At 33.6% G+C, this 14,263-nt stretch overlaps 3 protein-coding genes across 4 annotated transcripts; 1 reads left to right on the forward strand and 2 right to left on the reverse strand.

Annotated features, from left to right (window-relative positions):
- The first annotated feature begins 2,990 nt into the window (after positions 1-2,990).
- On the forward strand, positions 2,991-5,820 carry LOC126670283 (probable protein phosphatase 2C 40). 2 transcript variants are annotated; one of them, XM_050363979.2, is made up of 4 exons: positions 2,991-3,169; positions 3,893-5,070; positions 5,190-5,454; positions 5,543-5,820. In XM_050363979.2, exons 2-4 carry the CDS (start codon positions 3,901-3,903, stop codon positions 5,668-5,670), a joined length of 1,563 nt encoding a protein of 520 aa, XP_050219936.1. In that variant the 5' UTR covers positions 2,991-3,169; positions 3,893-3,900; the 3' UTR covers positions 5,671-5,820. The 2 variants fall into 2 exon arrangements, with proteins under 2 accessions (XP_050219936.1, XP_055960757.1); XM_056104782.1 differs by lacking the exon at positions 2,991-3,169 and adding an exon at positions 3,311-3,363.
- Positions 5,821-7,296: 1,476 nt separating this feature from the next.
- On the reverse strand, positions 7,297-8,802 carry LOC126669604 (heavy metal-associated isoprenylated plant protein 36-like). The gene is made up of 3 exons (XM_050363107.2): positions 8,613-8,802; positions 8,442-8,517; positions 7,297-8,194 (listed from the first exon to the last, which is right to left on the reverse strand). Exons 1-3 carry the CDS (start codon positions 8,652-8,654, stop codon positions 7,482-7,484), a joined length of 831 nt encoding a protein of 276 aa, XP_050219064.1. The 5' UTR covers positions 8,655-8,802; the 3' UTR covers positions 7,297-7,481.
- A 2,420-nt stretch (positions 8,803-11,222) lies between these two features.
- On the reverse strand, positions 11,223-13,682 carry LOC126666708 (uncharacterized). The gene is made up of 7 exons (XM_050359557.2): positions 13,372-13,682; positions 13,193-13,231; positions 13,065-13,118; positions 12,907-12,960; positions 11,739-11,792; positions 11,586-11,657; positions 11,223-11,495 (listed from the first exon to the last, which is right to left on the reverse strand). The coding sequence occupies exons 1-7, from the start codon at positions 13,426-13,428 to the stop codon at positions 11,385-11,387; spliced, it is 441 nt and encodes a 146-aa protein (XP_050215514.1). The 5' UTR covers positions 13,429-13,682; the 3' UTR covers positions 11,223-11,384.
- Between the last annotated feature and the right edge of the window lie 581 nt (positions 13,683-14,263).

Here is a 14,263-nt window from a genome sequence, read left to right on the forward strand (position 1 = left end):
CTTCATCTATTGGTGAATAAAACTCGTTCCTTTGCCCGTGGAGTTGTCATTGACGAACCACGTAAATCTTGTGTTTGTTTTTAGTTCAATTCTATATTTTGCCATAAGCTTGATTTCCTAATTAATTTTTTGCTATTCCGCTGCGACTAATCTCACAACAAGTGGTATCAGAGCGACGGTTCTGATTTGGAATTTATTTTGGAAATTTTCTGATATGGCTATGACCAAATTTGAAATTGAGAAGTTTGATCGCACTAAGAGTTTTGTCATATGGCAAATCAAGATGCGTGATTGTTTGACACAAGTTGGATTGCGAAAAGCATTACTGGAGAAGGAGAAGCTGTTAGAGAAGATGACTGAAGACGAGATTGAAGATTTGGATGAGAGAGCTCTATCTACCACCCGACTATGTTTATCTGATGATATCTTGCGTGAAGTTCTACGCGAAAAATCCTCTTTGGATTTGTGGAAGAAACTTAAAGCGCAGTTCTTGAAGAAAAATCTCATCAGTAATCTTGTTGTCAAAAACCGTCTACATATGCTCCATATGGCTGAAGGTACGTCTTTAAAAACACACCTTGGGGAATTCAATTCCATTATAATGGATTTGGAGAGTCTGGATATTAAATATGATGAAGAAGATCTGTCTTTTATGTTGCTTCGTTCATTACCTTCTGATTATAAGCAATTTCGTGAAAATTTAATATTTAATCATGATACGCTTTCTGTTGAGGGAGTTAAATCTGTCCTATTTTCGAAGGAGTTAATGGATAAGGAGCTAATGGGGAATGCTAGTCAGATGTCTGATACTGCCTTTACAATCAGTACTACCATGAAGACAAATTATGATAACAAGTGTCCGAAACACAAAAAACTCCACTTGTAATTATTGCAAGAAGAAGGGGCATCTAAAGATTGATTGTTGGAAAAATCCAAAAAGCAAAAACTACCGAAAGCCTAATGTTCAAGCCAATATTGTTGAAGATGAATCAGATGAGGACCATGAAGATGTGTTAGCAGTTTGGAGTGGAGATTCAGGTTTTAGGGGGAGCCGGTTCTACAACCGGTTTAACCCAGAGAACCGGCTTGGTCCAAAAGTGCAGCAGAAATCTGTAAGTTTAAAATTTTATGCAGATTCGGATTGTTCATATCACATTTGTGCTAATTTCAATTGGTTTTCCGACTACAACATAGTTGATAGTGGAGTTGTAGTTATGGGCAATGGTCAAACTTGCAAATTTTGGGCATTGGTTTAGTCAAGATCAAGATGCATGATGGAAAAGTTAGAACATTCACCGACGTTCGACATGTTCCTGAAAAGCGTAAGAATCTCATCTCTCTATCTACTTTAGAAATTTGTGGATATGCGTTTTATGGAAGGAATGGGGTTTTGGATATTGTGAAAGATGCTGTGGTGTTATTGAAAGCTCATAGAGTTGGTCGTTTGTATGAGATTGATGGATCAGTTACGACTTCGTCTCTTTCGCCATATTCTACTGATGACATTGCCAAGATCAAGGCCAACAAATTCGCAGTTGCGTGCCAATTGGTTGATAAGTTATTTGATTTATCTATTGTGTCATTTTGCATTGACAAGTTCAAGACGTTCTTGTGCTTGTTTGGAATTTCTCAATTGTAGTAACCTGTTATGGTGAAGTGGAGAAGGTGGAGTTTGGTTGTCATTCTAATTTATTGAAGATGCAGGAGAATTCTAGTCAAGGGGGAGATTGTTAGGATTATTCCTAGAATTCTAATTTGTTTAGGACTGTAATTTATCCTAATATGTGTTGGATATTAGTTATGTCATTATTGGTCTTTGTGTAGGAAAAGAAAGTCTAAATCCTATTATGATTATGACTTCTTATTCCTTTAGACCTAATTTGAAATCTATAAATACACAAGATTCATGGCTTGTAAAATTTAAGAGTGTGAGGCAGATTAGTACGACCAAAGTATTATTTGGATTTATTGTTGGGTTTGGCATTAGAAAAATCTCTACCGTTCTTTTGTATTCTTCATCTATTAGTGAATAAAACTCGTTTCTTTGCCCGTGGAGTTGTCATTGACGAACCACGTAAATCTTGTGTTTGTTTTTAGTTCAATTATATATTTTACCATAAGTTTAATTTTCTAATTAATTGTCTGCTATTCCGCTGCGACTAATCTCACAGCAGCTTCAAAGCTATTTGGATTACATATATGTTTTTATTGTTGCTTGTAGAGTTGCGATTACACGCATTTTCTCTGCCAGGTTCTAACATCTGCTTCCAGATTTGTAAATCCATCGAAAACAGTAATTTTATGCTCAATTTGATTGGAATTTCAGCACATGGTGGATGAGGTAATCATGTCATTCGAGTTTAATACTTTGCTGTTCCTACATGCTTGTCTGCTATTAGCTCTAGATCCATAAGTACTTGAAATTTCATTTATGTTCACAACTATTTCTACTTCTCAGGTGGCAATTTCTTGATCCATATTTTAATCTTATAGTCAATTTGATGGTAAATTTAATTTCTTAATCAATTGGCCCTATTTTCACATCTAATTTTGCGCGTTTTACAGTTTTACTCACATCTAATAATAATTATTATGTTAAAATGGGACAAATCATGATTTAAAAAAACAAATTTATGACTAAAAAATAACTGTAAAATTAAAATACGTACTAATTGATCATCACATGCAAGTTGAAGACGTAAAATGTCATTAATTTTTTTATATTAACAAAATCATCCTCTTATATTTTAAAGAGAAAATGAATTTTAATATTTAAAAGATAATAATATTGTCAACTTGCTATGTCCTTGTCAATCTTCGCTATGAAAATAGTGTTACCCATATATTAATTCTTGATCCGCTATTTGTCACAAGTAAACAGAATTTAACTACTACTTTTTTCCCGGTGTCGAGAGAAAAAAAGAAAAGAAAACGGTAAAATCGGTAATTAGAGAAAATTAAAAGGACTAAATAAAAAAAACAATGACTCCTAATTATAGCACACCACTCCTCTTCTCCTCTCCGCCATCCAATTTTCGTACGCTATTCATCAGATTCTTTACTACTTCTACTTCAATTTCAATACCATTTCACTATCTTAAATTCAATTTTACATTCTTGTTTTGACAAATTTCTTCATCTGGGTGTCTTGGAAAATCATAAATTTGAGGTGGGTCTTGTTTTTTTTCGTCTGTTTGTTGTTCTTCACGTGTTAATTTTATGTAGATTTTAATGCGAATGTTATCAAGATCAATCGACTGTTTATTTGTTTATTTAGCTGTTTAATCGATTGCTTATGCTCTTATTGTAGGTGATTTTTTTTTTTACCGGATATTGTAGGTGATTTCGTTGATGTTATTCTTGGTATGCATTTTATGTTGGTTTTCATTGATTTCCATTCGAATTTATTGTTCTATTAGTTTTGAATTATGTTGCACGAAAACTTGTCAAGTCCTGAGGTTCCGAGTCAGGATTCGGAAACTCGGAAACTGGGAAACTCTATGTTTATAACCTATTTGCTGTATCAGCAATTCAGTTTTTGTGCTATATTAGATTTAGAATTTCCCTTGACGGACTTTTGATGACTGATTTTGGTGTTGCTGTCACATGTCTGTATATATTATTAACTTGAAAGCTAGGTAGCACGGACACGGAGAAACGGGACACTTGAACTCGGACACGGCGAAACTGTGTTATTTAAAGGTTTCCTATGTGAAAAATGAAAGTGTTGCGTCCGACACGTCAAATGTCTGAAACGTTTCCGGAACAGGATTATATTGATTGAATGAAGTGTCTATGCTGCCTAGCTTGAAAGTTTAAACTTAATCATAAATTATTGGAGATTTGTCTTTAATTAATGGAATTGATGTTGCGTTTGTTTCTGTTATGTTAGGTATAACAATGCGGGGAGCGAGTTCAAATAATCGCGAAGGAGAATTTAAAGTGAGTTTTGGTTATCATTGTAATGGTCAGGGTGATGGTTCTTACATACTTTCAGATGGGTATCAAACCTTGCAAAGCCCTAAAATCCCAAGGAATAGTAGCTTCTCTTGCTTGTCTGGTGCTGCCTTAAGTGCTAATGCCACATTGGCTAATACCAATATCTGCAACGGCGTGATAGGAACAGAAATACTACCCAGCTGGGACTCCCCTAACTCATTCCGAAAAGTTCCCTCCTCGCCATCTCTTAACAAGTTGGACATATTGCCGTCTTCTCTTCAAAGAAGCATGTCTTACTTAAGTTGCAGTCCGTCTACCCCAAGCCCACCGGAATATGATTCTTATCTCAAACCGATGAGTGCTCCTTCGAGAAACGAAGGCTTTCTTAACACTATGGAAGTTCAAGTTGCTGGTGGAGCTGCCGGTGAAGACAGGGTTCAAGCTGTTTGTTCTGAAGAAAATGGGTGGCTTTTTTGTTCAATCTACGATGGGTTTAATGGAAGAGATGCAGCTGATTTTTTGGCCGGGACATTGTATGAAAACATCATATATCATACCAGCTCTTTAGACTGGGAATCAAAGCAGGATGATATTGTAGCTTCCGGTGGTCTATGTTTGGATGGACCCGCTCAGTATGCTCTTGTGGCTGGCAACAATAGTTATAATCATAAGGATTCAAATCAGTATATGTCTGCCAAGAATGTCGTGTGCTCCAAAGTGAAAATTTCATCTGATTCATTTAGACTTGAAGTTTTGGATGGCCTCCAAAAAGCTCTTAGTGAGACTGAAAACGATTTCTTAAGCATGGTCGAGCAGGAAATGGAGGATCGCCCTGATCTAGTTTCCGTGGGGTCTTGCGTCTTGGTTGTTCTTCTTCACGGAACAGATTTGTATACTCTGAATTTAGGTGATAGTAGGGCTGTATTGGCAACACACAAAGCAGAAAACGGAGTTAATGGGTATGAGCAACTAAAGGCTGTCCAGCTTACTGATTGTCACACTGTTGACAATGAATTTGAAAGAACTACTCTCATTAATGAGCACCCTGATGACCCTGCAACAATTCATAGTGGAAGAGTCAAAGGGAAGTTGAAGGTTACTCGAGCTTTTGGAGTCGGTTACTTGAAAAAGGTTAGTATTATTTTATTGTATCTCATTACTTAATCAAGTTGGTAATGTACTATCTATGATTATTAGAGTCTGCAAAGATAATACTTTAGCTTTTAATAATTTAATGTTTCTCGATGCAGAGAAAACTAAATGATGCTTTGATGGGTATTTTACAAGTTCGTAACCTCATAAGTCCTCCATATATTTCAACCGAGCCATCAATGAATATGCACAAAATATCAGAATCCGATCAATTTGTCATAGTTGCTAGTGATGGATTATTTGATTTCTTTGACAATGACGAGGCAGTAAAGCTCGTCCATTCTTTCATGTCGAGCAACCCCACTGGCGATCCAGCAAAGTTTCTATTAGAGCAGCTTGTAGAAAGAGCTGCGGATTGTGCAGGTAAATATCTATGCAAGCATCACTCACTTGGCCCGTTTAAACAAGGTGGTAGTCATTTAAGTCTTAAACATTAATATTCTTGGTGCAGGTTTTAGTTTGGAAGAATTGATGAATATACCAGCTGGTAGGAGGAGGAAATATCATGATGATGTAACTGTAATTGTGGTTGTTCTTGGAACAAACCAGCGCACTTCAAAGGCATCCACATACATGTAAGTTTTTTACGTGAAGTTTTTTGTTTCCACCCTAAGTGGTATGTCTGAATATTCATAGGTTTCAAATTGTAAATATCGACGTCGGTTATTATTTTGTATGAAACTCAGCAATTTTGGTATGATATCCAAATTATCTCAAGTATTTTTTAAATTAGCGCATGGACCGGAATTTTAATTCCATTTTCATAAAAGCTATTTGGGGTGTTTCTTCCAAAATAATTATGCATTTTAGATGAAACTATTTTCTTTAGGTAATCATTTTTAATGGATGGTCCAGCTCTGTTATTGTTTTCCTTCTTTTATGCCAATATGATCCCACAAATATCTCCTCATATCATCTTCTTGGTAGCTCAGCCCTTTAAGCTTATGCAAGTGGAGCTAGAGCTACTATTAAAACAACATGGCAACATGCTAATGCTGTTTCTGTTGCAATATCTTTATTTGACTGGTTTCTGCAAGCTTTTAGGCCCACAAGGATCTTAAACTTATATATTGGCATATATATACTGCTACAGATATTAGGAATCTCAAATAATCAACATTGGTTTTTAAATTGTACTTTGTCTAATCGTAGAGAAATTATCAATGCAACCGATGTTCCACGTTATTTTAAACACATCTCTCATATTTACAAGCATGTGGGTTTTGTTTTAGACTCATTGATTTTTTAAATAGAGAAAATAAAATTTGTCAACGCAGGAGACGTGTATCGCAAATGACGTGGCACATATGTTGCATGAGATAATTACTCTTAATCATATATAGCTGTACAAGTTCTTAATGGGCACCATTGGTTTTTTTTCCCACTGGAAATGTACTTTCATAAGCTTTTTTTTTTCCTTAATGAAATGACGAAATAGCACCAAAATATATTCTATGATCTTTTAATAGGCTTCTTCACCAATCATGAGATATTCATTATTTCATTATGTACAGACAGTTTTCTCATTATTCACTGCTTTATTTTTTATGCTGTCTCTTCTTTTGCCTGGAAAGAAAAAACAGAACCATTTGAATTCTTTTTTGTTTCCTGAATATCACTTTCTTTCGACACGGTTTGGTTTGAGAAATTTGAGATGAAAATCAATTGTTTAGTAAGATAAAAATTATGAGAATTTGCAAATTTTGAGAATCTATGATTCTCTATAATTCTGCATTTAAAATCCTATTTCTTAGATATAAAAGTATAAATCCATCATTTTTAGTGAGCGTCGAGCTATGGATGTTAAAATATTTTATTATTTTAAAATTATCATTAAAAATTCAAGTAAAATCTTTAATCTATGAATTTTACATTCTATGATATAAAATTCATAAATTTTAAAATCTTCGATCTAAACGGTGCCTTGAAGATAACTATATAGAGCATTTCGGAACATTGTAAACAGTGGTCTCATGCTATGTTTGCCTAGAAATAGAAATTTGATTGCTAGGTTTTTCTTTTAATCTCAGCCCTGAAATGTCAATTAGAATCAAATTGCCTATTGTACTTTAGATGCTATTGCCATTGGCCAATTGATTGGTTATAGAAAGAAAATTGAAGATTATGACATGCTTTTTGCCCCACTTGAACAATAGGCAGCCATTGACACAAATAGAATTAGAAACTGCAGTAATACCCGAAATTCTTCTCTACCGCTAACTATAATGCACATAAATTTATCGAATCTTACATTTAAACATTTTTTTTCATTTTCAAAAACGCTTCAGAAACTCCAAAACTTTATATTTATACCTAATTGTTTAACATTTTCCGTTTCAGCGTTTCCGAGTACACATATAATACCTCCATCATATAGACTATAAGATCAATCACATTATGAAACAGCCATCAACATTTTCATCACTAAAGTAGTAAAGAGAATCAAGTGGAGTCACTTGATATCTACTTGGATTTGCATATGCTGCTGCTGCTGCTGCTGCTGGTGATGGCAGTACATAGTAGAAAGGTGCACCACTTTCCCTAGGGTTTGACATACTGTAACTTGATGCATACACTTGAGGAATATTGAACCCTTGTGAGAATGGAACAAAATGCTGCTGTGTAGGGCAAGGATTACTTGGTCCTACAGCTTGACCCATACCTACCCCTTGAGTCTGATATCCGGTACCTGCAGCTCCGCCAGACGATGCGCCTGAGCCGGAACCATTCCTCCCATTTTCACCATTTACCCCTTTGTTTTTCTTCTTTTTACCTCCACTCTCACTTGAACTACTCTTGTTTTTCACTGCTGGAGACTCCTGGACGCCGTTTGTGGTATTTTCCGGCGACTTCTCGACATTTTTTGCGCCTTCAGTCTGATCATTAGACTTTTTCCTACCTTTCTTATGATCATGATTAAGATCTTGGCTAGTATTTGGGTCGGTTTGCTTATGCATGGATTTTACTGTGGCTGATTCTTTTTCATGCCAAATCTCTGCATGCTTGCCTGTTTTAATGAGTTTCTTGATTAAAGTCTCTACTTCAACGTTGCCGGTAACTGTAACTTTTTGCTGCTGTGAATCAACGGTGGCTGTATAAACACCTACAAACTCATACATATTAGAAAGAAAAAAAAACTATTTATGTTAAATAACAAAACTAAAATTTCAAAAAAGCTAAAAAAGGAGGTAGATTAGATTGTCCATTTTCAAGTTAAAATGGTTTCTGTTATTTGCATGTCAAATCTTTTTTTACCAAGAAACTAAAGAACAAGAAATATACAAATCAAGAAACTGACAGAAAATCTCTCAAAAGTTGACAAGAAAATCAAGAAATAAAAAACAAAGTACCATCGATGGATTGTAAAACTTTCTTGACCTTTCTTTTACAACCTTGGCAGTGGATAGATACTTTCAAGTCCCATGTCTGCAAAAACAAAATCACAAAACTTTTAAAGTCAATCAAAAAGAGTAAAAATATTTAAATTTTTTTAAGCAGGGGTTAGGGCAGAGACAACAGACCTTGCATTTGAGAGGTTCCAATCCAAATGTTGGTGTAGCCATTACAAACTGCAATTGGAAGAGATGTGTTAAGAAGCTTTGGTTAGGGTTTAGACCTTACAACTTAGAAGCCAGAGGCAGTGACAGTGTGTGAGTGAGTCATAGATTTTGTAGCTTTAAGCTTTAAAAAGGGTTTAAACTTTCAATAAAGGAGTAAATGGTGTCATCTTTGCCTTCAAATCTTGTTTAACTCTGCACACGTGGGTCTTCATTACAGTTAGTCCTGCCCACGGCCTGGTTTGAGCCCGGACCGGTCAAACCCGTGAAGAATCGGTTCTGGGTCGGTTTTGAGTCGGTTTTAGTTTTTTATTTAACTATAAATTGCCGGTTTGAATTGGAACCGGCGGTTCGTAAACCGTGACCACTTCTAAAAAAATTGACTGCTTGAGTATTTATGTTTTATTGTTTTATTGTTTTATTTAACAGTAACTAGATTTAATTTAGTTTTATGCATTTGCTTTGAATTTAGAGTATCCTTATTAAATGAATATTATTATATTATCAATGAATCAAATGTCCAATAAAGTTTTTATTCGTACAAATTTAAACCAAGAAATCCATTTTAAGTGTCCATATTAGAGCAATTTAATGATTTTGCTTTTGCTAATCTTTGGTAAGGAATAATGAATGCTAAAAAGTAAAAACAAGGCAAGTAGGCAAGTAACCGTAGTTAGATAGTAAATGCAATAGACTGTAAAAGACTTAAATGCTAACCATTCTTCTTCCTGTTTATACAATGTTATTCAAATCCCATCGACTTAAGATGGAAAAAATATGGTTAGCATTTAAGAGATGTTATAGCAACAGGTTGAGTCTAATTTACACAACCCTTTTCTTTACCTTCGATTACAAGTTCAAAGGAAAAAATTGAAGAAACAATAAAATATAGAAAAAGGTTTTATAATCTTAAATTCTCATATATAAATCTAATACTCCTTCCATCCACAAAATATAAATTTATTTCTATTTTTAGAAATTAGTTAACTAGATAAATATCTAAAATATCCTTAATTGGATGGTTAAAAATCAACTAGTTGAGATTGATTGCGGCTTTAATAACAATAACGATTAATGATTTCCGATGCTTTCAATATTAAAAATAAGATTATACTCCCTCCTTCCTTCCCATAAAGGATGGAAATAAATTGTCCCTTTTATTGTAATATTATCATCATTTAAATGACATCTTATAATGTAGCTGGATTAATTCATGAATGATGTGGTGGATTGAATATGGTTAAAAAATTAACGTTCTTATAGTATTATCATATGCATTAAATGTAGTGGCTTTAATGTTTTACATCACTAATTCACAATGATTAATTTTAAAAATGTAAAGGGTATTTTAGAAACATTTTAATTAATAATTTAATTATAATTAGTTATTTTTTAATTCTTGTGAAAGTGTTACTTTGTTTATTTGTATGGGATGAAGGGAGTATGTATTTTATGAGTATTTTGAAATATTAATTATATTTAAAAGACGAATGCATTAATTGTTTAATAAAAATAGTATAATTTTTAACTAAATTGATTTAATCTTTTACATACCTATTTTTTGTGGACGGAGGAGGGAATGCTACTTTGTTTGCTCAACATTTTGCTTGCAGAGACTAGAAATAAAAAGGTTTAAAAGTTAAAACCATAAAAAATTCATAACTTTTGCTGAAGCTAGAAGTTGAAAGTTGAAAAATTGAAGAAAAAACTCATGGGTGGAAAATGGATTGCCATCATTATCATCATGAAGAGTAATTTTAAATGGCAACAACTCAGTTGGAAAGTACAGAAACTTACTTAAGATTGGAGTGGTTTTGTGTTGGAACTATGTGAACATTAATGCTTGATAGACAAGGCACATCATTATTCACAATTGCTTTTATGTTTGCAAGTTGAGAATTTATGGCCTTCTCTTCTCTCATGCCCATTCAATTGATTGCTAGTACTTTCTTGATTTTGTTCATTTATTTTTAAAAACAGCAACCAATCATAACTCCCCCAATACTTGCATCATTTTTTTTAAGACCAAAAGGTCATTCCGTTCCTTAAACTTGTAGGCCGGGTTTTTGATATGTTTCGACAATTTAGTTAAAAAAACTCTAAAAGATATGACCAGTCTACTCATATTTTCAAAGCGCATAAAAAGCCAATGTAAAAATGTTTTTATTTAATATCTTACGCAAATTGCAATATATTTTTATTTTTCATTTAATATTTTGTATCAATTCCAACATGTTTGTGTTTAATCTCCATGGTTGCTTTCTTTACACACTGAAAACACATGAATAGAGGTATAATTAACCTTATTTATGGATCCGTCTCACAAGTTCAAGGACTGAAATGACTCTTTATTGTTTAATTTTAACCTAACTTTCTGTAAAAATAATGAGGTAGATTGAAGCTGCTACTAACCTCTTTACCAGCCATGCATAAACTGTTGCAATTTCCCTAGACTTAGGTAACTCTGCTACCACCACCAGTTATCGGTCTGATAGCAGCATAGCAGGTGAGGAAGATGTCACGTTTTGAAACGACAGTTTTATGATCGGAACATCTTAACTAAGCATATCCAAATAATGTTGAAGATTCAAAATTTCATGATAATTATTCCAAATTAAATAATACACATACATTTAGCAGTATGGAATTCAGATGAGAGTTCCTATGTAGTCGTGCTAGATATCTAAACAGTTGCAGGTTTTACTCACGCCTGCAATGTGAAAGACCAAAAACTGCCTAGTTCTCGGCTACTTTTTCGTGTTCCTCCTCAGTCGAAACGTGTGCTTCATTTTTCACTTCAACCTTAGATTCTTGGACCTCTTTAGCAACTCCTGTGGTATCCTGAAGCTGCAAAAATTCACAGAAGATGTCAATTTAGGAGTTTGTGTTAATGTCCAAAAGCATAGAAGACAGCAAGCAAAAGAAAACTTAAGTTACCCCCATATTTTTTAGGCTAACAGTAACATCTTCTTGTTGCTGCTGGAGGTTCGTCCTGAGCTCTTGAAATTCCTTTGTTTCCCAAAAGATATAATTAGACCAAGAAAATAGACGGAAAGAAAATCTAAATGATTTGCAGAAATCAATACTCACTGATCGAAGTTGCTCCACCTCCGTATTCAATGATTTTTTCAATTGTGTTAGCTCCTACATATACAAGAGGAGTTAAAAAAGAATGTTTGATTCATTATGTCTCTAATGTGCTTGAAATTTTTTATGCAGCTTAAAGTCAATAGTTAGAGCACACAGGAAAGCATGTAGGAATGAAAACCGTCTTTAAAATCATCATAAAAGAAAAAAAATCATAAACTTTAGCGTGTTTGAGAGGTAAAGTCATCCGTGACAATAACAGAGGGAAGTGCAACTCAGAAAATATCAAATTATTTTGAATCTAAGCACAAAGAAAGTGATTTAGCAGGGTTAAAAAAAATTCTATTGCAATAATAGAATCAAAATATTCCTTCAAGTAAGAATGAGAGGCATTTCAACTAAATCACATCAAAGACAACACTGGAGTAATCACCCACCAAACTCACCCCAGCTTTACACAACTCTATATTTACCAATAAAGAGTTTCAGGTTCCAAGCCTTATGAACTTTTATCCTCCTTATTAATTTAACTAAAACCTCCTGATCTGGCTCAAATCGACCTACAAAAAGGTCCACGGAATCACCAGCTTTATATTAAACTGAAATGGAAAAGTTTCCATCTACTTTCTTCATATCTTTTGGCTGCATCAGCCATGATGTGCTTAATCACAGATAAATGATTACATTCATCTTGAGAATAACATTAATATACATAACACATTCGACAGTAAAGATCCCACACCATCGTTAATTGCCACTCAGTCTCACTATCTAAATGAGTAAAGAGCTCAAAGTTGCCTCACTGTAGTCCGCGAGCTACCATATATATAGTATACTGCTGGTCTTACCAGCTCATCAACAATTATCAATCAATTAACTCAAAATTTTTTAAGAAAGGTTATGCTACAAGTTGTCATTTCAACCTTCATTAAAATCGATTTGGCTTTGGTATTTCAGTCGGTCAGATTATCCGGCTCAACTGATCAACACTATAGTTAACAGAGATCATGAAATGATCATATCAGTAAGACAAGAATCCATGTAATGTAAAAGGCCATATCACATAATAGTCAGAACGCAAAATTAAAATGTACTAAAACAAACAAAAAATGCAAAAGAACATAAACAAATAAAACAAAATTACTAAACATAAAGTACTTATTTCCGTTACCTCGCGATATATGGTGACTTGAGTGTCTAGCTTTGTTCTCCAACCTTGTAAATCCTAATAAACCACAATAACACAAGTTAATAAATCACTGAATCAAACCCTAACCAAGTCAAAAATCCAGAAATCTAAAAAACACTAAAAAAAACTTAAAATAATACCTGTTTTAAACCTTGAATTCTATTGAAAAGTTCCGTTCTCGATTCATTTAATTCCTAAAAAACATTAAATAAACTATTTTACAAAACAAAATTAAAAAATTTAAAGAGCGAAAAAATGAGTAAAATACCGCGATCTTGGAGCCAATGGGAGTTACATTCTCCTTTCTCTGCAATTACACAACAATAAACATAAAAAAAAGTAATCAACTAAATTAACAAAACAAATTAATCCTGAGATTAACAGCTAAAAATAAACAGATCTGTAAAATCAAAATTAAATTAAAAAGTAAAGGAATGGAGAAATTACAGGGGCAAGAGGCGCCGGAGAAGGAAGAGGAGGAGTTAATGAGTCGGAATTTGCCATTTTTTCCGGTGAACTGAAAATAAAAATCCAAGTTAATAAAAAAAAAGGGTTTTGTTTGTTCGATGGAATTGATGAAGATGTTTTTTATTTATTTAACGTTGTCAGTTGTTGGTGGCAGTTCAGAAGTGGATGAAGATCTTCGTTTATCGATAACGTTAACTAAAACTCAAATTCAAAAGTTTGGGATTTGAATTGAGCGGGCAATACTGTAATACAGGAGTTTTAATTTAAGCTTCCACCTCCATAACTTTCTCACTTGATAAATTTCACTCACAATAATTGAACCTCCCACTTGTGCAAATGATAAAACAAAAAAATTGATCGACTTAAAAGTAGCAATTTAACCCCTCAACTTGTAAGTAATGAGCAATTAACACATAAATTAACTATGTAGGCAAATCAGGTATGAATTTAATGATTATGGGTAGTTAACTCCATTTTGGAAGTTTGTCCACTCAACTTATAAGCTAATTGTCCCCTAAATTGGCAATTTGCCCTTTCAATTTGTAAACTAATTTGCCAAATCGGATTAATTGTCCATAATCACCAAGTTCGTGATTGACTGCCCATAAAATTAATTTGCATGTTAATTGCCCGTCGCTTACAAGTTGAGAAGGCAAATTGCCACTTAAGTCAGTATGAAATTATAATTTTTTTTTACAAAAAAAAAATGTATTAGCGATATTTGAATTTTTTGAAAACTTTGGTGTTTGAACTTTTAATCTTTCAAATCAATATCTCAGTCTAGCCGGTTTCCGATCATTTGATGTGCTAAAAGTTAAAAAAAACTATTGTTTTTACATAAATTTATGTATCATATTAGTAAAAGTAATAA

The sequence above is a fragment of the Mercurialis annua genome, linkage group LG2 (assembly GCF_937616625.2).
Source record: "Mercurialis annua linkage group LG2, ddMerAnnu1.2, whole genome shotgun sequence".
In the NCBI taxonomy this organism is placed as follows: domain Eukaryota; kingdom Viridiplantae; phylum Streptophyta; class Magnoliopsida; order Malpighiales; family Euphorbiaceae; genus Mercurialis; species Mercurialis annua.